Genomic DNA, 22253 nt, shown 5'->3' on the forward strand with positions numbered 1-22253 from the left:
TTCTTCCATTGGTTTTTGCTAAAGTTTCTTGCATCAAAACTTTCTTTGTTGTTGTTTGTGTGTGCAAGGCCTGATGTGAAGGTTAATCAACTAATTTCTCATTGAGTCTCTATTCATGAGCTTCAAGATACCCTTGGAGTTCTTCAATCTTCATCCTATCAACCTTCCCTGGTTCTTCAATGGCCACTACCATATGGTAAAATTTAGGGGTCACAGTCCTCAACACCTTATCAACAATTGCACCATCCTCCATCTTTTCCCACAAGACTTCATTGCATTTGTTTGGGTAATGGTTCTTGTGAAGAAACCAACAATTCTTTCTCCTTCTTCCATTTGCATGAGTTCATATTGTCTTCTCATTGTTTGCAAAGAATCTTCTTCAACTGTGCAACCCCTACATAATGCTTCTCCAACACATCCCAAGCCTCCTTTGCAGTTGCACAATCTACAATATTTTCAATGTGAGCATTGTCCACTGTTTGGTGAAGGAGACAAATGGTTATGCAGTCTCTTTTCTTGTTCTGCTTACAAGCATTCCTTTGTGTTTCAGTTGCACCTTCTTCCGGAACTGGCAAGCCTTCCTCAACTATACCAGCCACTTCTTAATAGCCAAAAATGGTTTTCATTTATATACTCCACCTAGTCAATTCTTGCCATCTAGCACAAGAAGATTCATATTAAAATCTTCAGCTAGTTGAGCAATTGTTGCAACAAAATTTGTTTGAATCTTTTATGGCTCTTGATACCGAATGTTGAAGCAAAGATGAAAGAAAGATTGACATGAGAAGAGAAGAATAGAAACCAAAGAGATAGAAGATAATGGATTAAAGTGTGTATAATATGATTGAAGAGAATCAATTGAAATCAGCCACAATGTATGCCATTTATACAAATTTCCATAAATGACTTAACTAACATTAACTACCAAACTAAAAACAGAAACTCTTAACTAACACTCAAGTTCCTAACTATTTGATTAATTATTTCAACATAAAATATTAGATATAGAAAAGACAAATAAATCAAATGACAAAATAAAATATTAGATGTGTAAACAGCCTTCAAACCTTGCAAGCCGGCCAAAACAGAGACCGATGGAGGAGGCAGATGGCATGTGAGAAAGTAAAACCTATTTCTTTTTACATAGTCTTTTGAAAATGTATGAATATTTATTGGTGTCGCTCCCAGGAATTGAACCTCTACCTTTTGATCATCCTATGAATCTAGGAAGACGTTACACCACTATATCATAAGTTTGTTGGTGAAAATGTATGAATATAATAAATGGGAAAGAAATTTGTGCACAAGCATCTCCAAATTATTGTTGGATAAATAACATTCCAAAACCTTAATGAATCAATTTCATGAGCAATAAATACCATGTTTTCAAACACCAGTACAACAGACAAAAATGAAACGACACGATAGGACAAAACTGCAAGAACTGCCTCAGACAACCCTATCTTCTCACCCAATATGATAGAACAGAATGAGAAGCTACCAAGCCACAATTGTTGAACCTTTTCTTTTGGACTCAATTGCACTCTATTAACACTCTTCATAATATACAAATTCTACACAAAGTTCCCTTTCCAATCACAATTGACTCATAACTGCAGCATTCTCAAAACTGAACCCATGCTACTATAAAAACACCATGCATGAATGATGAAAACCATCTTATGGTAAAGAATGAGTGACAAAAATAAAGACCACCAAACTGGAAAGAGCATGTTTTCAAAGAAGATTGTGACACCAATTGTAATCCCAGAACTAAGAAGAAAGGATAGATTGTAATGCAAGCTGCTGCTGCGGCTGCAAAGATGACCAAGTAGAAGCAAGAGTGGCGGGTGGTAAAGTTTGCTGGAGCTGTCTGAGCAAATTAATCATACGGCCGACTGTTTGTTCTGTTGCAAGCTCTTTGCCAGCACATAAAACCTATTTAAAAATGGATATACCATTAAATGGAGAAACAATTTCAAGAAAATCCAATATTATGTATATTATAAAAATATCTTGCATCATCATGTTCCCTATTGTCAATAGGAATGTCCAATAGATCTAAGTTTAGAAAGTTAGGAATTTGTGGAATGCTCCAGGGCTTTATGCAACAAAGATCTTGACCCCTAGATATGTTGCATTTGAATTGTCAATCAGGGATTTCTTTAATCAATTAGTAGACAGTATTTGACATAACCAATGTCTTTCCTGAAACTATTTTGTTTGCATTCATACTTTGGCTTTTTTGTCAATCAGGAATTTTATTACCGATAACTTAACTTTATCTTGAATAAATAAGTCCTTAAATATCCTAGAAATGGACGCAGAACACACATTAAAACTATCCAAGTCTCTTAATTGGCCAAACAATTACAAATCTATTCAGAGGTTGTCTGCTTTTTCTTCTCTGCAAATAATTTGTAAAGCTGCAATCAATTTTTAAAATGATATTTTATCCTAAGTCCTAACTTCATAATTTATTTTTGCCGAGTGCCAAGTATGCTTTTTTACACTTCTCTGATCTTTAAAACTTGCTAAATACTCAAATCTTAAACAGAATATTTCGAGCCTTGGACATACTATGGATCAAGAAAGCTTTAGGCATATGAGATGTTTAGCATGTGCTTTACTTCAAAGCATTCCCTTTGCTGACATAAAGAAGATAGGTTATGTTTTTTAAAGGTTCTTCCCTTTTCATAGCTTCCTTTTTATTATGAACTTCCATTAAAAATATGCCCTGGTTGAAGACTCAACCACAGAATCATGTAAGGAAGAGATTAACTTTGGTAAAATCAGACACATGCAACTTTGTGATAAAAAACTAACCTCGGCAAAAACTGAAACTATTTTTGGAAGGTATTGACTGTTTGGGCCCAACAGGTCCCTGTCAGACCTGTACATAAACAAGGAAAGCAATTAGGAAAATAAGAGAAAGGTATGCAAGAGCACACTAGAAAACTGAAAAGATAAAGTTGAGACCCTAACCTCTCAACCATTGAACAAAGTTGATCATGAACAACCTTGGCCTCAATCAAATCACCTTTTATTGGCAAGCAGTTCAACCATGCCGGAACCACCTGCAAATAAAACAAGGATATTAACAAAAACATTAGCAAAATAGATGTCATCTAGCCAAACAAAATAGACACCACAGCTATCAAAGAGTTCTACATGTTCTAGTCACTACATGTACTAGAACCAGATCAGATTTAGTTGCTTATGAACAGTATGCAGTTTCTGAATTCTAACTCTCTACTTTTCATTCTCTTTCCCTTCACTTTCTCATCATGAACTCAAAGTGCCAGACATAATTGGGAAGTAAACCCATAAAAGAGATCATAAACGGGAAATAATAAAGACCTGGGCTGAATCAATACTGTCACGATGAAATTGGCAAATTTTTCCCAGAGCAGAAACTGCATTATCATATGCCATTATATTATCCCCATGAAGAGCATTAGGATGTTGGATAACAGCATTTAATCTCGAAAGAGACTCTGCAATAACCCAAAAAAATTGTTACACAATATGACACAGATTTTCCACTTCTATTGATGTATATCAATAATAAACAGCACCTCCAACTAGAGGTTTGAACACAGATCCACCAAACTCTGCACAAACACCAAGGCCGTACACCGCAGCCTACAAAAAGGAAAAAAATACAAACATTAACAATCAAACAGCTTAAGCAATAAAAGTGGTATTTAAAATGATAGCCAACAGAACATTTCTATTGCTGACCTGTCTGACATCAGGGATCTCATCATTACAAGCCTCCAACAGGAATGGGAGATATGTATCATAATACCTGCTCAATTGGCATGGACAATAATGAAGTTTATAACACATCTTGATAATTATCACTAATCACTTGCTTAAGTAGGAGTCTCGCAAAAAAAATGCTTACTTCAGAGCTGCTTCACGACATTGCTCTGCAACATCATCAAAAATGCAGATCGCAATCCTTCTCTCTTCAGGTGTCTTGTCCCTTCCCTAAATCCAAAACATTAAACTAGAAGTCAAAACAATAAAATACATGCTTTACAATAACCAAGCCTTCGTTCCACTAGGTGCGTCGACTAAAATATAAGTTTTAGTATTAAGAAAATTTACAAATAGAAATGGTTACACAAGGACAAAGGCTACGAGAATCTTCTTGACATAAGATTAGACATTCAAATTTCAGAATAGAAATGACAAAGTCGCCCATATTGCTCTTATAGTTGAATGAAAGAAAGGCAAACCTAGCAGGCTAAGGTGCACTGAATAATAAAGATGAAAGAAAATGAATGTGGGAGCTCTGAGATTGTAGATGTGAAGACTAGAATTAGAAGTCAAATATGATCTATGCAAAAGTAAGCTTTACTTATACAAATGACCAATTACTCAATTCATAATCTCAAAACAAGATTAAAGATTCATCATTGAGCAGGGGCAATCTTCCTAACTTCAAAAGGCCCTAGTTCAAAGGTTAGCAATATAATGCAGATTTTATATTCTTTATCTTCAAAAAATTTACTTAAAAATTTATCTAAACTTATATATAATAGCTAAAAGTGAGAAAACAGAAAAATAAAGACATAATCACATAACTACAGCTATCTCTATGTTTTACTGAAATACCCAACAGCCTCAGGTACAAAAGATAAGGACAAAAGGCAAGATTGAAGATAAATAAATAACAATTAAAAATTTAAATAATAGTTGGTAGCTTATTGTAGGAACATACCCACATAGGTGTCAGATATGATGATAGTTCATCGAAGAAAGGCAAGAAGGACGCTTTAAAGGTTTTAATCAAAGTTCCCAATATCTCACCAACCTGGGACAATGTATAATCATGTTAAAAGGATGACCATGACAATAGTCTACATGAAACATAAATTATAAATATATTAGCCCACAGAAGCCCACAGATTTTATGATGGTTTAAATTATAAGATGAAACAACTAACTTGGTCAAAAACTTCTTCCTCTTGTTCATTTTCCTCTTTAATTAGTTCCCCCTCTTCCGCATCAAAATCTTCAGCATTGGCCCTCTCCTGTCTCTCACTTTTTCTACTTGAACTAGCTGTGATAACCTGTTTTAACTCATCGACAATGGATCTGACCTGATTTTCATCCAAAAGCATCCCTGAGATCTGAAAGAGGAAACAAAAAGATCACAACACATAATAACAACAGTAGTAATTGAATAAGAACATCAAAAAAGTGATTACATTGCTGATAAAAAAACAAAGTGATTACGTAAAGGATATGCAAAACCAAGTAAAGAAAAAGCAGCCACCTTAACACTGAAGACAGACATCAATTCTTGCACAACACATCACATTCTTCATAAAACAAGCCTTAAAACCCCCCACAAATGGATATAAAGTACAAATTTTACCAAATATTGAGCATTAAGAGAACAGGAAATTGTTCACAGTGCAAATTGACAAAGTTCTAAACTAAATCAAATAAAGAACAATTTTAAAACCTCTAACAAACCATCAACTAGGAAATAACCAAACTGTTCTGTTTTTATATGCCAATTGAAAATGAAACTTTACATGGATGAAATGATTATATTAACTAATAACTAATAGCAGTGAGGCTCTTCAATGAATTTTATTTCCAACTAAGATTCCGGTTGATAATGATAAGTATAATACTTCTCTTAAAGTCTGAACCATGTACAATGGAAATTTGATTTTAACCATAAAATGCAAAAACACAAAAAACATAATTTTGTTATTTCATGATACACACCTGTAAACTTTCATTTATTGAATCCAACATACTTGCACAAATCTCCGTGTCTGGTTCCTGCAAGGAAAAATAAGTGGGAGAAGTTTATCACAGGAAATGACAATGTGAAGCAAGAAGTTTATCATGGGAAATGCCAATGTGTGGCACTGCCAAATCGGCAAAGTCCACTCAAATATCAACGACAATAAGTTTGATCCTCAAAATCCATTCCTATACTGAGTCCTCCTAAACTAACCAAAAATTACTTGCAGCACTCAGTTCAGAATAGACTGCCTTGGCTGATATGAATATTAACAATTTACAAAATTTTGAAGAAAATTTCAGATTAAAGGGCGAAGTTGCTCACACTGCATAAAAATCAAAACATAGAAACTCTATAATAACACAATAAAAAATGGATAAATTTGAAGAACAATTACTTTATGCAATGCTTCCACCAGAGCTGGGACGATACTGTCAGTCAAAAACTTCAAATAGCTTCCATCCCGACCTTGAGATTGCCCCTTCTCTATAGCTAACTTTGCAGATCGTAACAGCTCCGGCATTGCTAAAAGACATTAGAGAAGATCGTCATTAAAATAGTTAGGTTAATGAATAGAGAACATTTACTGTGAGAGGTAAAATCACTGATCAAAAGAAGATGGCAAGACGCACAGGAAGAGTCATTCTTATACCTGAAACAGATGCTTTTCTAACCTCCTCATGGAAATAAAATTTTAGGAGCGGAACTAGAATTCCTGTGACCTGAAGCACAATAAATTAATCACAATAAAGGTAAGTTATCACTTGGAAGTCCACAATATGCAGCGTTATGGTGGTCTAGGTCAAACCTGATCAATCCATGGGAAGAATCCTTCCTTCAGCTCATCAGCATAGCAACAAAGCATGTTACAGGCTGTAGCTTTTTCCTCTAGAACGCTAGTCTTGATTCCAATTCTTTTGTCGCCGAGAGTGATAGTCTCCATGCTATAATGAATAAATGAAACATGTCACAATTTGTCTTGACTAACAGAAAATGTCAACATGCATGTTTCTGATTTTCCAGTCAAATGAAATTGTTGTTACTTATTAGCATTAGAAGTGAATGCAAATATGTGTGCTGTGATTTTCTGACCATGCAATTCAAAAAATCGAGGAGGGGAAGAGATAACCCAATACACACAACAAAAATCCTGAGGTCTAATCTATCACTAACATACAACGACAAACCGCAAAGGGACAAAATATGCACCAACAATTTGTTAATTGTTTAAAAAGTTTACGAAGAGGACTAAAATCAGAACCTTTCATCATCAGAATCATCGATATCATTGTCTGAATCTGCTGATGTAATGGTTACATCAGGCTTAAGAGAAGCAGACCAAAGCAATGGTGGCATGACAAACGCCATATAAGGAAGAAAATCCTGTCCCAGACACTTACAAAGTCTAGCCCATGCCTGCAACAAATTAGTGTTATCGTGGCTGAACATAGTCAAAAGGACACTTTATGTGTATACTATAAATGAATTAGAAACATACCTGCAGCATGTAACTTGTTGTTGGATCATCTGTCTCCATTTGAGATCCTTGCAAGGACATAAGAACTTCCATGACCTAGTAAAGAAGCAACATATGTAGGATATTTAAAATATAAGAGAAGTAGTTGGTGAGAAGATGCATGCTTAACTGCATGGAGCAGTTAACTTCTCACTTTTCCATTTTGAACCAACTATTTTTCAAAATGATGGTAAAGTAGTTTTAAGATGCTTACATTAACAAACCATCCATTATTGACCCATAAAGTGATAACATAACAATTTCAAGGAATTTAACAACAAATAATTATAAAGGAGAGAAACAATGACCACCTACCTGTTTGGCATCATCCCTAAACTTCTCCTTACCAACAGCCATTCCAACCAAACTTATACACTCCATGGACTTAGCACGAAGCATACGATTAGACTTGTCAGTTGCATTAATCAATATAGCCTTCAAGTAAGGCATGACAGCATCATAATATTTCTTAAAGTGTTCCTGATAAACAGAATGTTTTAAATGAGTAACCTACAACAACGAAAAAATTATAAATGTCAAACAATGCAGATTATATAATATACCTGAGATGAATCAGCAACTGATGCCAAAGCAGTTAAAGCACCCTCTTGCACCATTTGCTTACCATTCTGAAACACGGAATATTAAATATTAAGTGAAGGAAATAGATAATCATAAGGTGACTCAGCAGAATGACCATTATTATAACATTAACCCTTGGGAAAAAATAATAAAAATAAACATACCTGAAGAATTACAAGCAGTTTGCTAACTATTCCATCCAAGTATGGTGTTAAAATATCGGGTGTACAGTTCTCACTGAAGTTGAGCACTGCTGAAGCAGCATGTGCCTGTTTAAACAATATTACAAGAATATTCATTCCAGGGAATAAAAGGTTATTTGATTTAAATCAGATGATTACAGAAATTGCAGCACTATTATATATCAGATTGACTGCAAAGAATAAAAAACAAACGAGACAACAACTAACACTCAATACATACGATGAACACAATATGTGATCAAAAAGTAGGAAATCATAAGTGCAATGATTCAAGTTCTTTCGATCTTTGTTCTCTCTACTTAACAGTTCCTCAACAACCTACAACATATACAGACTGGTTGTATAACACCATATTATCATTTGCTTATGATGTGAAAATCATATTTCTGCATACTAGATACAGCTTGCAATTATTTTAACTAGTTAATCTTACTCGATGATATATAATAGATAAGACTTAAACTCTTTGACAAAATCAAAATATTTTCATTTAGATAGGTGGAGCTAACCTGTACACGAGGGTTCTGAAAATCATCCATAGCAGCCGCTAGTGCCGGCAACACACCCTGGTGATATTGATTTTGCAAATCTGGACCTAAGTCAGTAGATAACTGCCCAATTGCATTAATGGCAGCCCATCTTACACGAGGATGTTGATCTGGGAAGCTGTTCAACACCATAGCCACAACTTGCTCCAAATTTTTTATCATGACCTACAGCAACACAAAAAATAACTTACAAACAAGTAGAGAACAAGATAAGAAACAATCATTTACAAACAACTAATAATTTACAATGGAAAAGAAAATAGCATAATGTATCATTCTTTTTACTTTGAAGTTACAATTTCATTGGCTATTGTTTATTTTTATGAAATCTAACATTCAGGGAGTATCAACAATTCGCATAGCTATCCACCATAATATTATAAAAACTCCGTAGCAAAAAAAGTATATTCTCTTTCTATATTTCTATAAAATAAATCATGTGAGGAAGTTGGTATTCCCACTACCTTGGAGCATCCCTCGGCTATCTGGGCAAGTGCAATCAATGCAGCATGGCGTTTTTGCCACTCAGGAGCAGCCAAATAAGCCGGCAACTGTTCGGATGCAACCGGAACAATGGTAGTCCCGCCCAAAGATATAGCCAGTCTATCCAAACATTCTTGCCCCACACTATAATTGCTGGTTTCCCCAGCATCTTCATCCTCAGTCTCGGCGCTATGCCAAGCTGGATCATCCTCAATATCCAAAAGCATCTTCATCAATATAGCAAACAATCTACTTATAAACTGTGGCAGTTTCCTCATCATCCCGGGCGCACGCTCCCTCGCCTCAGCCAATGTAATCACAAATTCAATCGCCAAATGCCGTGTCCCTTCCTCCAATGACTCTGCCTCCGCAATCTGCAGCATTGCCCCTACAACCTCAGCAAGCTGCCTCCTCAGAAACCTCGGCTCAGTCCCTGCGAGCTCGATCATAAGCTCCAGTGCCTCCTGCGCAGTTGCCTCCTGCCCCGAATTCAGCGCCTCAGTAAGTGTCCGCATCATAGCTGGCAACAAATCCTGAAACCTATCCCTATCAGCAGAGCCAGACAAACACTGAATAAAATTGATAACAGCATTCAACGCCGCAATCCGAACATCAGAATCAACCGCCGGTGATGTCAAGCACTGGAGAAAAATCGCGTGAAGATGCTTAATTTGCGGAACCAAAGAATCTCCAATGTACTGCGACAATTGTGCGAAAATCAAGAACGCGGATTCCTGAAGCTTAGGCGAATCAGAAGCAGAAACACATTGAAACATAAACGGAAGCAACTCCGGCCAACCGTTATCAGGTAGAATACCAGAAGCAAGTTCCGAAACAGTATCACACAGTTTCTTCGAGATCGATTTGGTTTGTTCAGATTGCAGAGAAGACAACAGAATCGATTTCAGAGTAGATTGAGTATTAGCGTTGAGACGTGGCCACAGGTAGTTCGATTCATCCGCATCGCTATGGTGGCGCGTGAGTTGCTTACGCAGCAGTATAGCGGACATGGCGCGTGCCTCAAGGTGAGGAGAAGAATGAAGAAGTTGCGCGAGTTTAAGGGAAAGGGTATTAGGGTCATTTTGCTTGCATAGATTGAAGAGAGTTTCAGCGTGAGAACGTTGATCGTTGGAAGAGGACATGAGGTGAGAGATTAGGGTTTCGAAGTGAGTTGGATCGGGACCAAGTATAGCAGCGAGTTGAGATTGCTGAAGCTGAGTTGACTCGGGATCCATTGTGGCGGCGATGAAGGGAAAAGGGAGAAGGGTTTTTTTGAATTGAGATGAGAACTTTTTTGGTTCTCTCTTATTACTCCAAGTGTGAATGAGTGTATTTTGGTTACTATGGCATTTTATATGGTTGCGGGATTAGGGAATATAGAGAATAGAGGTTGATTTTAGGGTTAAGAAAAGTGAGGAGCAAGTTGGTGTATAATGGATGATTAGCTGTGTTTTGTTGTGTAGGTCATCATTCATTATTAACTTCTTTCTATCTTTTTCTTTTTTCTAATATAGTATGAATTATGTGTTTTAACTTTTTAGTACATTTGCCTAAAGAATGGGATTAATATTTATATATTCACAATGTATGAACTTTTTTATTGTGTCTAATATGTTCACTAATGTTACATAGATATTAAATTCTTAAAAGAATTGATTAGATTTTTCAATAGTCTATAAATGAGTTGTTATTAAAATTAAAAAATTTAACTAAGGAGGTTGAATGATGGATTCAATTGATATATATTAGATACTCTTGATAGTACGAAAAAAATTGATTCATATTACTCATTGTGGTTTAAAATTGTTGATATATGAATAAATTTGAAACAGATAAATTCGGAAGTAAGTACTATTTATTTAGGAACAAATATTTATAAAATTAATTAACAAGTAAATGTAGAATTATAACATAGGTTCTAATTTTTCAAATATAGTCTTTACTTGATTCAAAATTGTGAGACATTAAGTTAAGGTATAAGTGAAGTAAAAAAGGAAACAAAAATGTAGTTTTCAAGCAATTATATATGGCAATTTCAAGAGTATAAAGTAAAAAAAAGTTTAAGATATTTGTACATGATAAGGATGATAAAGCTCTAATGTCAACAACAAATGTTATTCATAAGAAAGTTTTTCAAAACCTATAACATATATTTTCCTTATATTTTATGATTTGTATACTACATTATTATTTTTCTTAAACTCTAATGTGTTATTTTGTTTCAACTTTATGAGATTAAATACAAACTAACAAGTTTTTTAACCATAATACTAAAGGTCAAGATAATCATGAGCTAATGTTACACTTCAAGATATTCATCATAAAATATATTAATTATTTACACAATATTACAACATAACATTATATTCTTTCTCTTTTATTATACAACTTTGAAATTAAAATCTTAAAATTCCTACCACCAATAAAACACACCAGCCTCATGTGCAAATGCATGGGTATCCTACTAGTTACTAACAAAATGTTGGTCTAGTGGTGTAAGGTCTTGCTAAATCCCTAAGATGATCATAATGTTAAGGTTTGATTCCTCAAAGCGACATTTGTCAGAGATGGGGATGACAATGAACCAAACCAACCCTTTATTTAACTTGATTCATGAATCAAATGAATCGAACTTGAGCACGTTAAATAAATGAGTCGAACTTGAGCTGAATACAGTTCGACTCGTTAGGTTCATTAGTTGGTTCGACATATATAAACTAATTTTTATGTTTATTGTTATTATATTATGACTCATGGATTATTTTTATGTCTATTGTTATTACATATACTAACGTGTCAACCGGTACTTCGTGCCTATTGACTCACATTCTTATTTTTCTGATATCAAGTGTATATACAAAGTTTCTATAGATTTCTTAACTTATGCTAATAAATTTATAAATTTCTGAAAAATTCTATAGAGAGGTACGCTACTTTTCTTCAAAGTTTTCAACTTTGCAACAATATTTTTTTCATTATACATAGTGAAATTTCAACCAGATATTGACATAATAGAATTCTAAGTTAAGAAAATGTATCAAATCCAATTAAATTTCATTCATTTTTATGTTTTATGCAACATGTATGTTACAAAATTACCTGCAACATATTTAAAAAATTACTTGCAACGTGTGTTATTAAATTATTAGCAACGTGTGTTATTAATGTTACAAATACAAACATAAAACATTAGATTTAGTAAAGGATAAAACTGAAATATAAAAATTAAGCATATTCAAATTAATATTCCCCCTTAATCATGTTTTGACTTAATATATTAGTATAGATAAACAAGGTTATATAACCTTGTTTATCAAGCCGAATTTTCAAAGATGAATTAATTATTTGAATTGTCCAAATGAACTAAACCGAACAATTCACGAACTTTAATCAAGCCGAATTTAAGCTAAAAAAAGAACTCGGGTTGAGTTTCGAACTGAGCAAATCCTTATCGAGTTGAATTCTAGTTTCCAACCCCAGTTGGAGGGATAGTCACGCACCCTAAAAAATATTAGTTACTTATCCATGAGATGAAAATACTCTTACTAGTATCAAAAAAATTGATACATGTTATAATCACTTAAGCAAAACCAAAGAAAATTCAAATTCAAAACGAATGAGTTGTATTTTATATATATATATATATATATATAAAAAGGATTCGTTTATACTCAAATAAAGATATATTAGTTACATTCAATCTCACTCATTCATTTATAAATCCAACAGATTAAAGAGGGGAAACTAAAAAGTCATGTAAAATTCTTTTTTTCCTCTCTCACTCACTTATTTGATTTGCTGTATTTATAAAAATAAATAAATGAGATTAAATATAACTAATATAACTTAAATTGAGGGTAAATGAATCTCTTCTCTCTCATATATATATATATATATATATATTATTCAGTTGTTTTAAAAAAGTGAATAATCGTTTTAGCTCTTGAAAAATTAGATCGTATTAATATGGTATTTGGTCGTTAAAAGGAGGTAATTTACATGATAGAGTTGTTGGACGCTAAAATTAAAACTGAATGGTTATACAATTTAATGTATTCCCCTTATAATAAAAAACTTTGACTATAAAAAAATTATATTTAGAAAATGAAAAATCTATATTGTTTCTCAAAAAGTTTTTGGTGAAAAGAATCAATTTGACCTATATTTAATATATATTTTTAGAACTAGTAAAAAATGGTATCTAAAAAAAATGAAAATTTACATTATTTCTCCTCGATAGTTTGCCCAAATACACCAATTTGGCTAATATTTATAAAAGAAAGTATAACCGGTTTGAATTTTTTACTCTCTGGAAAAAAAGCTGGTGCAAAGAATATCAACAACCAAAATATTTTTTCACTCAATAAAACTCTGCATATGATATGTTTGCTAAAACTTCCTCAAACTTGGAGAGATATAATAGAGTAGTAAGAAAATCAATATTCTAAGTCACAAAAGTGCCTCATAATATTTATATTTATCTATATCTATATATATACTTCTATACTATTAATAAAGCCAAAATAAGTGGTAACCACCATGTATGACATAATTTTAATATTTCATTTTTATCCTTTTTAACCTCTCTCCTTAATAACTAATAAAAACTTTCACACAATACTAATATCTAACAATCATATAATAATTTTTATCTTCTTAAATCAACATTTTTCTTTAAGTTTATATATTACAATAAGAATGCGGGTCGACAGACACAAAGTGCCGGTCGACACGCTAGTATAGTATAATGGATATGGTTTACTAGGAATTGATTTAAATAATTACTCATAGTTAAATAGAGTAACACATGATTGATATGTGACATAACAAACATCGCGCCCCGATTTTCGGCTGCATGACCTTATTAGAGTCGTCACTAATTTTATGGTTAAAAATATAGAAAAATCTTTTAAGCCCAATCATGTTGGGCTTTGGATTTTTGATATCCAAGTTCGGAAGTCGGTTACAAGGTAGGGAATGTATTAGTACCCTACCCGCCCGCCTTAAGCGATATCGTCTATTAAATTATATGACTTTAGTATATTTTTATATTTATTTGGTTATTTAATTAATTATTATAAGGAATAAATTTATTTATTTTTATTATTGCGCCTTAGGCGGTTACAAACTTATTTAGTTGGGTATGTTAATTAAGGACAGAAGTGGCGTAGCGCGACCGTCCGAATGATGAGTTGAGAAGAAAGAGACCCACAGGGCGACCGTCCTCTATCCTTTATGTGGTTGACAAATTTTATTAATGAAAATATTTATTTTTTATATTTATGAAAAAAGTGTTTTAATTAATTTTTAATTTAATTAAAAATGATTTATTTTGGATTTTGGGAATTGATCGAGTGAAAGAAAACGGTGTAGCGCGACCTTTTGAAGATGAGTTAAGAAGAAAGAAGCCTCCAATACGACCTTCTCTCTACCTTGATTAATTCCTAAAATTATTACATTATAATGAGTTTCATGTAATTTTATTAATAATCTTTTTTATAATGGACATACTCTAATTATTTTTATCACATTGAAACCTTTTTAATTATTTATAGAAAATAAAAGATTAGTTAATTGCTAAAAAATCATAAAAATGTTTGTTAATTATTAGCTATGTTAAAGGGATTTTTATCTATTTTTTTGTTATTTATTAAGAAAAAGTTTGTTAATTAATTGCTAAAAATGATCATTTTGTTATTAGTTATTTCTTCCGTATATAAAAATTACTTACTTATTTTTATTTTTGTGATTGGATATGTGTTTGGTATATTAAAAAATTACATTTTTAATTGCTAAATGGTGTTGATTTTATAACATGTAAATAGAAACATAATGCAAAAAGAGAAGAAAAATAAAACATGATGAGAGTAATGATCTAGTGAAAACAAATGCAAATGTGAAAAGTCACGTGTCTGCTCCTTAATGGCTTGAAAATGATACAGTGTTGATTGAGACACGTGTCGTTGTGGGACTGGTTGAAAGAAAGGGTGCACCGAGCTAGTTGTAGGCGTGTTCGCTTGGAATAATGTACCAGAAGAAGGAGGGTAGATCCACTGTAGTTGGGTGTAGTGTAACTGGGACGTGTTTCACCTTGTGATTGGACAACATGGAGTCAACGTGATGGCAAGAAAAAGTATGCAGAATCCATGGTTCTGGATTGCTGTCAAAACGAATGCGTAGAGCCAAAAATGCTCTAATCCACACTGGACCTCTAAGCTTTGCACTTTCTCTCTCCCTACGTGTTTTCTCAAATAAAAGGTATTCTCATAGTGTGTTTCAATGTTTGCAGTGTTTCCAGTGTATTTACAAGGTGATTTTTTTGTTTAACTCAAGCTCTATTTATAATGAAATTTTAACCACTAAATCCCTAAAATTAGGTTAACCAATTTTTCATCTGATTACTTAACTTTAGGAATCCTAACAACACATCTTTGATCCACATTTTACTATTTATTTTATTATCTTTTAAATTCAAATGATGCTTCTTAAATGGAATAGACTTAGCATTTTCATTTAATTACCTTAATATATCTAAAAATAATTATAAAAAACCATAAAAATAATTTTAATTATTTTTATTCATTTAATATTATAATTTTGAAAAATATTAAATTGAATAAAGCCATTTTATTAATTGTTTTCTATGGACAAATGTATGAGTTTCTAGAAGCTATCTTTTATTGCATTTTTTATTCATTTTTGAAAAATTAATTTTTAGGGAAATCAGTTGTTTTAAATTTAAATTTTGGTTAACCTAATCATTTAGATTTAGGAACCTTAACAACTTTGATTTGACCTTCTTATTTTGACTTTGTTATTTTGGTTAACATAATCACTTAGATTTAGGAACCTTAACAACTGGTTTAGTTTTATTATTTTTAGAAAACCATGTTCAGAATTCTATTATTTTTTATTTAAAAAGTTTTGGGTTTTTTCTGTGCCGGACAAAAATGGGTATTCACATCTGCCCATCTTTACTTGTTACTTACTTTATAGCAAGCAAACCAGGGTTTGAGAGATATCATGGTAAGTAACTAGTAAAGAAGTGAATGTTATTTTGTCGAGGCTCAGAAAGATCCCTTTGGGAGAGTTCTAAATTTTGATGATGTCGATCGATGCTCTACTGGTAAACTAGGGATTTGTCGAGTCACCCGTGTTGCCATCATGAACCAGAGATTTGTTGAGGCAGTTCTCACATTTGCCATGATGAACTAGGGATTTGTTGAGGTAGTTCCCGCATTTGCCATGATGAACCATGGATTTGTTGAGGCAATTCTCGCATTTCCTGTGTTGAACCACGGATTTGAAGAGGCAATTCCCGCATTTGCCATGATGTACCAGAGATTTGTTGAGGCAATTCCTGCATTTTTCGTAATGGACCAGAGATTTGTTGAGGCAGTACCCGTGTTCGTCGTGATGAACCAGAGATTTGTTGAGGCAATTCCCGCATTTGCCGTGATGAACTAGGGATTTGTTGAGGCAATTTTCACATTTGCCGTGATGGACTAGGGATTTGTTGAAGATATTCGTGCTGCCATAAAGAACCAGGGATTTGTTGAGGCACCCGTGCTGCCATAAAGAATTAGGGATTTGTTGAGGCACCCTTGCTGCCATAAAGAATCAAGGATTTGTTGAGGCACCCGTGCTCCCATAAAGAATTAGGGATTTGCGGAGGTACCCATAATGTCATAGAAAATCAGGGATTTGGTGAGGCACCCGTGCTGCCATAGAGAATCAGAGATTTGCTGAGGCACCCATGCTGCCATAGAGAATCAGGGATTTGCTAAGACACTCATGTTGCCATACAGAATCAGGGATTTGCTTAGATACCCGTGCTGCCATAGAGAATCAGGGATTTGCTGAGGCACCCCTGCTGCCATAGAGAATCAGGGATTTGGTGAGGCACTCATGCTGCTGTTAGGTATTTTTGTAACGGCAAGTGTACCGTATCACACAAGTAATAAAGTCCGGTAAGGTACCAGATTATCGTCCTCAGGGAGCGGAGTGGATTTATACTATTTCCTACAAGAATCAATTGAGCATTTATATACAAATTTTGGTTGATAAATTTGCATTGGTTTTAAATAATAATAACTTGACTAAACGATTTTTAACAATAAAAATAATATAGTCGGGATCGAAACTTCATCATTCTTTCCCTTTATACATCCATAGATTCAATTCTTAACAACCTGTGAAGTTACTGAATTTTGCAATACATTTTCATAAATCAATTACATCAGTTCCCTGAATGTAATGTTCTTAAATTATCACCCAACTTCCAATTCCTTAGATAATTGGATGACTAACTAAATTAAACTCATATGTAAAGCAGTTCCTACATCATTGTCCATCCCTGGATCAATTATGTAGGAAGAAAGACAATTCAGATCCAGTGTCAAGTTTAACTTCCCAGTTAAACTTGAACCTTAAATCATGAATTCAGTATTTAATTGAAATCATGCAATAAAGATGGAACAACTTTCCAAAATCAAATAACATTAATACAGAATTGAATCCAGGAGTACAAAAGTTTAAGAAGATTACATTTCGATTCCCAACTATGAAGAACTAGCCACTCATTCTCGCCATTATAATGCCTAAATCATGAACTAATATGAAAAATGAGTAATAGAATCGTTTCCACGAGTTCTATCTTTTCTTCTCTGTGTTTTTTTCGTCCAGATCTTTTTTTTTTCAATGAATGACTCCCATCTCGATTCTGAAACTGCTACTTCTATCTCCAACTTCCATACTCTCGCCCAAGCTAGATATTCTCGCTTGGGCGAGGATCCAAGAGATTCCCAGGCTTGAGCACCTCGCTTGGGCGAGGTGTTCTTCGCTTGAGCGACGAACAACAGAAGCAATTGATGAATTACCGCCCACTACCTCGCTTGAGCTAGGACGCCTCGCTTGAGCGAAGATCCGTCGCTTGAGCGAGAAGCATCAGGCATTTTGTTGCTTTTTCTCTTAGTTGTCGCTTGAGCGACTCTTTCCTCGCTTAGGCGAGACATGCACTCTTCAGAATCTTCATCCTTCTTCTTTTCTTCTCCTCTTTTCTTTATTTATTAACCTGAAACAACAAAAACGCAATAAATTCCTAGATAAAGCACAATTAACTAAGTTATCAGGAATTGTATACAATTATAACATAAATGCATACTAAGTGCCCCACAAATCATGTACAATTTTACTAATTTTTGGCACTTAACAAACTCCCCCCAACCTAGAATCTTGCTTGTCCTCAAGCAAAGTAACAAGTGTAACTCAGTTCAAGGTATCTGGTTTTTATCACTTATCCAATTGTAGCATGCTAGAATCATTCATTCACTATTTATAAATACCTGTTAATGATCAATCATAGTGAACCAAGTCTACTGAGACAGAATATTCATGCAATTCAATTCCAAACTGAATAGAAGGAATAACTACTCAGTTAGATCAAAGGAATTCTCTTATGCTCACATGTTAAGTGTTTCGCTCAATTCTTTGCTGGATCCATTTAATTTGACTTTGCCTTTCATTTCAGTCAAGCCATGTACACAGGTTCAACTATGGATCTTAAGGACTTAACATAGGGTTGTAATGAGGCTGGGCTACAAAGAACTTGGTTTTTCTTGGATACAAAGAGGGAGGCAAATCATTAGTGCATACAAATACCTCTTTCTATTGTTCACTTTTACTTTCATTTTCCAAATTTCTGTACCACCCCACACTTTTACTATCAACCATTGTGATTCTCCTTCTTCAATTGACTCTTATATTTTGAGTTTTCACTTTTTGTTCCTCTTTTTTTTTTCTTTTCTCTTTGGCAAGATTAACATTTTGTTGCCTCATATTCATATGATTGAAGAAGGAGTCACAGTCCAACTCAGATTTACCTCCACATTGTATACCCAACATTACACTTAAAAACAATATGCACTAATGATCTGACTCCAAAGGTATGGAAATTGATGTATATCATTAAGGTTTAGGTGCATAATTTTCAAATTTTCATTTCAGCTCAAGGGGCTACAAAAATGGGTTCATGATTAATACAGGTTGGCTTTCTGGCTGTAGCTTGACTATCCTAAACTAGGCCTTAGTCATCTCCATGATATTCCCTACTTAATGACAACCAAAAATCAGGCAAAGCTAATTAATGCAATTCCAGCAAAGTCACTCATCTGTGTGTAAATATATTCTCTCACCAAGTTTAAGGTCATATTCCTTTGACTAACTGCTCATTATTCAACCTATTCGGTCTGTGTCTGAATCAACATTCACATCCCGAAACAATTAAATTCAGAACTCTAATCAATCACAATCACAGAGTCACAACTTTTCTTAACATGTTTCTAGCACGCATACTTGGATAATCTAAAACATTTTACCAGATTTTGTTTTCATTCACTACACTTGTTACCCAGCTTGAGCCAAACATACCCAACACATAGTACACAAACACAAAATACACATATTACTTACATCCTAAACAAACAACCTAAACAGACAACCTACACATACAACCTAAACATTGATCCTAAACATGCAACCTAAACAGAACATAAACACGTAAACAACTAAAAGTACAGAAGAACCATGTCTTTGATTATTGTTTTTGAGCCATCTTGATGCTCATGAAGCCATAAAATCATCCTCATCATTATTATTATCTCCATCTCCATCATTATCCTCTGCCTCGGCTCCAGCATATCCCGATCCCGAAGCTCCTGCCCCCTCCGAAAAGTTAGGCATGACCCCAGGCCAAGGAAATTGTTGAGTGAACGTATCCGTGGAACCCCAGAATTGGTTCCCTGGACTCAAGAATTGAAATGCAGAAAACAGTCCTTGTTGCTGGAATACTTGTCCTTGTCGCAACACCTCGTTTTGAAGTGCAAGATGCTGATTTTGTTGGCTCAGGTGCTGATTCTGCAAGTTCAAACGACGAAAATGCTCTTGAAGTGAAAGATCTGGAGGGGGTGGGTGTGAATTAGAACCTTGTCCTTGCTGCGGATCAGAATTCCCCGTACAGTGATGAAGAATGTATTGCATGGTGATCGGGGGTTTAATGTTTTCAGTGCGATTCACTTGAACCCCTTGCTGAGCGCAGAGTTCAGTGATCAAGGATGGATACCCCAAAGAACCTTTCTTGCCCGCACGAACCACAGTGCGGAACATCTCCTGAGCTATGATTTCAGCCACATCAATGGTCATGCCCCGCAAAATAGCAGACACCAGATAACACATGAGCAGGGGCATAGAGGACACGTGATTGTTAGGGTGAACATTATGCAATACAAATAGCATCCATGCTTGAGCCAACTGAGTCATATGTTTTATGTAAATACGAATAGGCTGTCCATCATTGTTGCAACATCATTGTTGCAGCTATAAGAACGCCCAGGTACACATAATAACACAGCAGTGTTGCCCGGAGTGAACTCCTGGTCGACAATTGCTTGGTGATATTCACACAGAACCCCCTCTTGAGCCTCAAACGGGTTATTCAGCAAAGTGTTGATTGTATCCCGATCAAAAAGGATAATCTTTCCCCTCACCCACGATTGGTTGACAAACTCCTCCCCTTCCAATGGATACGCATTAGCATAGAATTCGCGCACCACTTCAGGGTCAAACTTGGCATGTGGCTTGGCCACCACACCCCACTTCAGTGCATGTAGAGGTGTCATGAAAGCAGGATATTCATCCGCTTCCATTTCCACTCGTCTTTCAGGGACGAAAATCCAATTAAGCAGCAAGTTATATCGTTCATGTTTCCCTTTCTTCCTGAACTTGGAACAATCAAACTCCACTGGGGGTTGTGAACCCGATGTACCTCTGAGTTTCTTCGGGGGAGGGTGTGGCTTGTTGGCCACTGTTTTCTTTCTCAGTTGTCCGCTCATGATGTGAATGCTTCTTAGATGATTGATGATGAAGGTGCAAGAAATTTGAGAGGAAACACGATTTGCTCTTCGTGGTTGGAGAATGAGGAAGGAGAGGATGAACCCTAATCCCTTTTTTGTCCAATTTAAAGAACCAACTCGTGGGCCTCTCGCTCGAGCGAGATTTTCTCGCTGGAGCGAGCATGACTGTTGAGTTCTCGCTTGGGCGANNNTGAAGTGCAAGATGCTCATTTTGTTGGCTCAGGTGCTTATTCTGCAAGCTCAAACGATGAAAATGCTCTTCAAGTGAAAGATCTGGAGGGGGTGGTTGTGAATTAGAGCCTTGTCCTTGCTGCGGATCAGAATTCCCCGTACAGTGATGAATAATGTATTGCATGGTGATCGGGGGTTTAATGTTTTCAGTGCGATTCACTTGAACCCCTTGCTGAGCGCAGAGTTCGGTGATCAAGGATGGATACCCCAAAGAACCTTTCTTGCCCGCACGAACCACAGTGCGGAACATCTCCTGAGCTATGATTTCAGCCACATCAATTGTCATGCCCCGCAAAATAGCAGACACCAGATAACACATGAGCAGGGGCATAGAGGACACGTGACTGTTAGGGTGAACATTATGTAATACAAAAGGCATCCATGCTTGAGCCAACTGAGTCATATGTTTTCTATAAATACGAATAGGCTGTCCATCATTGTTGCAGCTATAAGAACACCCAGGTAGACATAATAACGCAGTACCGTTGGCCGGAGTGAACTCCTGGTCAACAATAGCTTGGTGATATTCACACAAAACCCTCTCTTGAGCCTCAAATGGGTTATTCAGCAAGGTGTTGATTGTATCCCGATCAAAAAGGATAATCTTTCCCCTCACCCAGGATTGGTTGACAAACTCCTCCCCTTCCAATGGATACGCATTAGCATAGAATTCGCGCACCACTTCAGGGTCAAACTTGGCATGTGGCTTGGCCACCACACCCCACTTCAGTGCATGTAGAGGTGTCATGAAAGCAGGATATTCATCCGCTTCCAGTTCCACTCGTCTTTCAAGGACGAAAATCCAATTAAGCAGCAAGTTATATCGTTCATGTTTCCCTTTCTTCCTGAACTTGGAACGATCGAACTCCACTGGTGGTTGCGAACCCAATGTACCTCTGAGTTTCTTCAGGGGAGGGTGTGGCTTGTTGGCCACTGTTTTCTTTCTCAGTTGTCCGCTCATGATGTGAATGCTTCTTAGATGATTGATGATGAAGGTGCAAGAAA

At 35.2% G+C, this 22253-nt stretch overlaps 1 protein-coding gene across 1 annotated transcript; it reads right to left on the minus strand.

The window, feature by feature from the left end:
- Positions 1-1321: 1321 nt before the first annotated feature.
- LOC109338604 (importin-5-like) lies at positions 1322-10467 on the minus strand. Its single transcript, XM_019575879.1, has 20 exons — positions 9090-10467; positions 8587-8790; positions 8039-8143; positions 7856-7921; positions 7608-7772; positions 7275-7349; positions 7038-7192; positions 6585-6720; positions 6429-6498; positions 6174-6301; positions 5755-5811; positions 4959-5144; positions 4733-4825; positions 3911-3996; positions 3745-3811; positions 3579-3645; positions 3361-3497; positions 2986-3077; positions 2827-2893; positions 1322-1938 (listed from the first exon to the last, which is right to left on the minus strand). The coding sequence occupies exons 1-20, from the start codon at positions 10341-10343 to the stop codon at positions 1774-1776; spliced, it is 3375 nt and encodes a 1124-aa protein (XP_019431424.1). The 5' UTR covers positions 10344-10467; the 3' UTR covers positions 1322-1773.
- Positions 10468-22253: the final 11786 nt, after the last annotated feature.

This window comes from Lupinus angustifolius, unplaced genomic scaffold (genome assembly GCF_001865875.1).
Source record: "Lupinus angustifolius cultivar Tanjil unplaced genomic scaffold, LupAngTanjil_v1.0 Scaffold_31_2, whole genome shotgun sequence".
In the NCBI taxonomy this organism is placed as follows: Eukaryota; Viridiplantae; Streptophyta; class Magnoliopsida; order Fabales; family Fabaceae; genus Lupinus; species Lupinus angustifolius.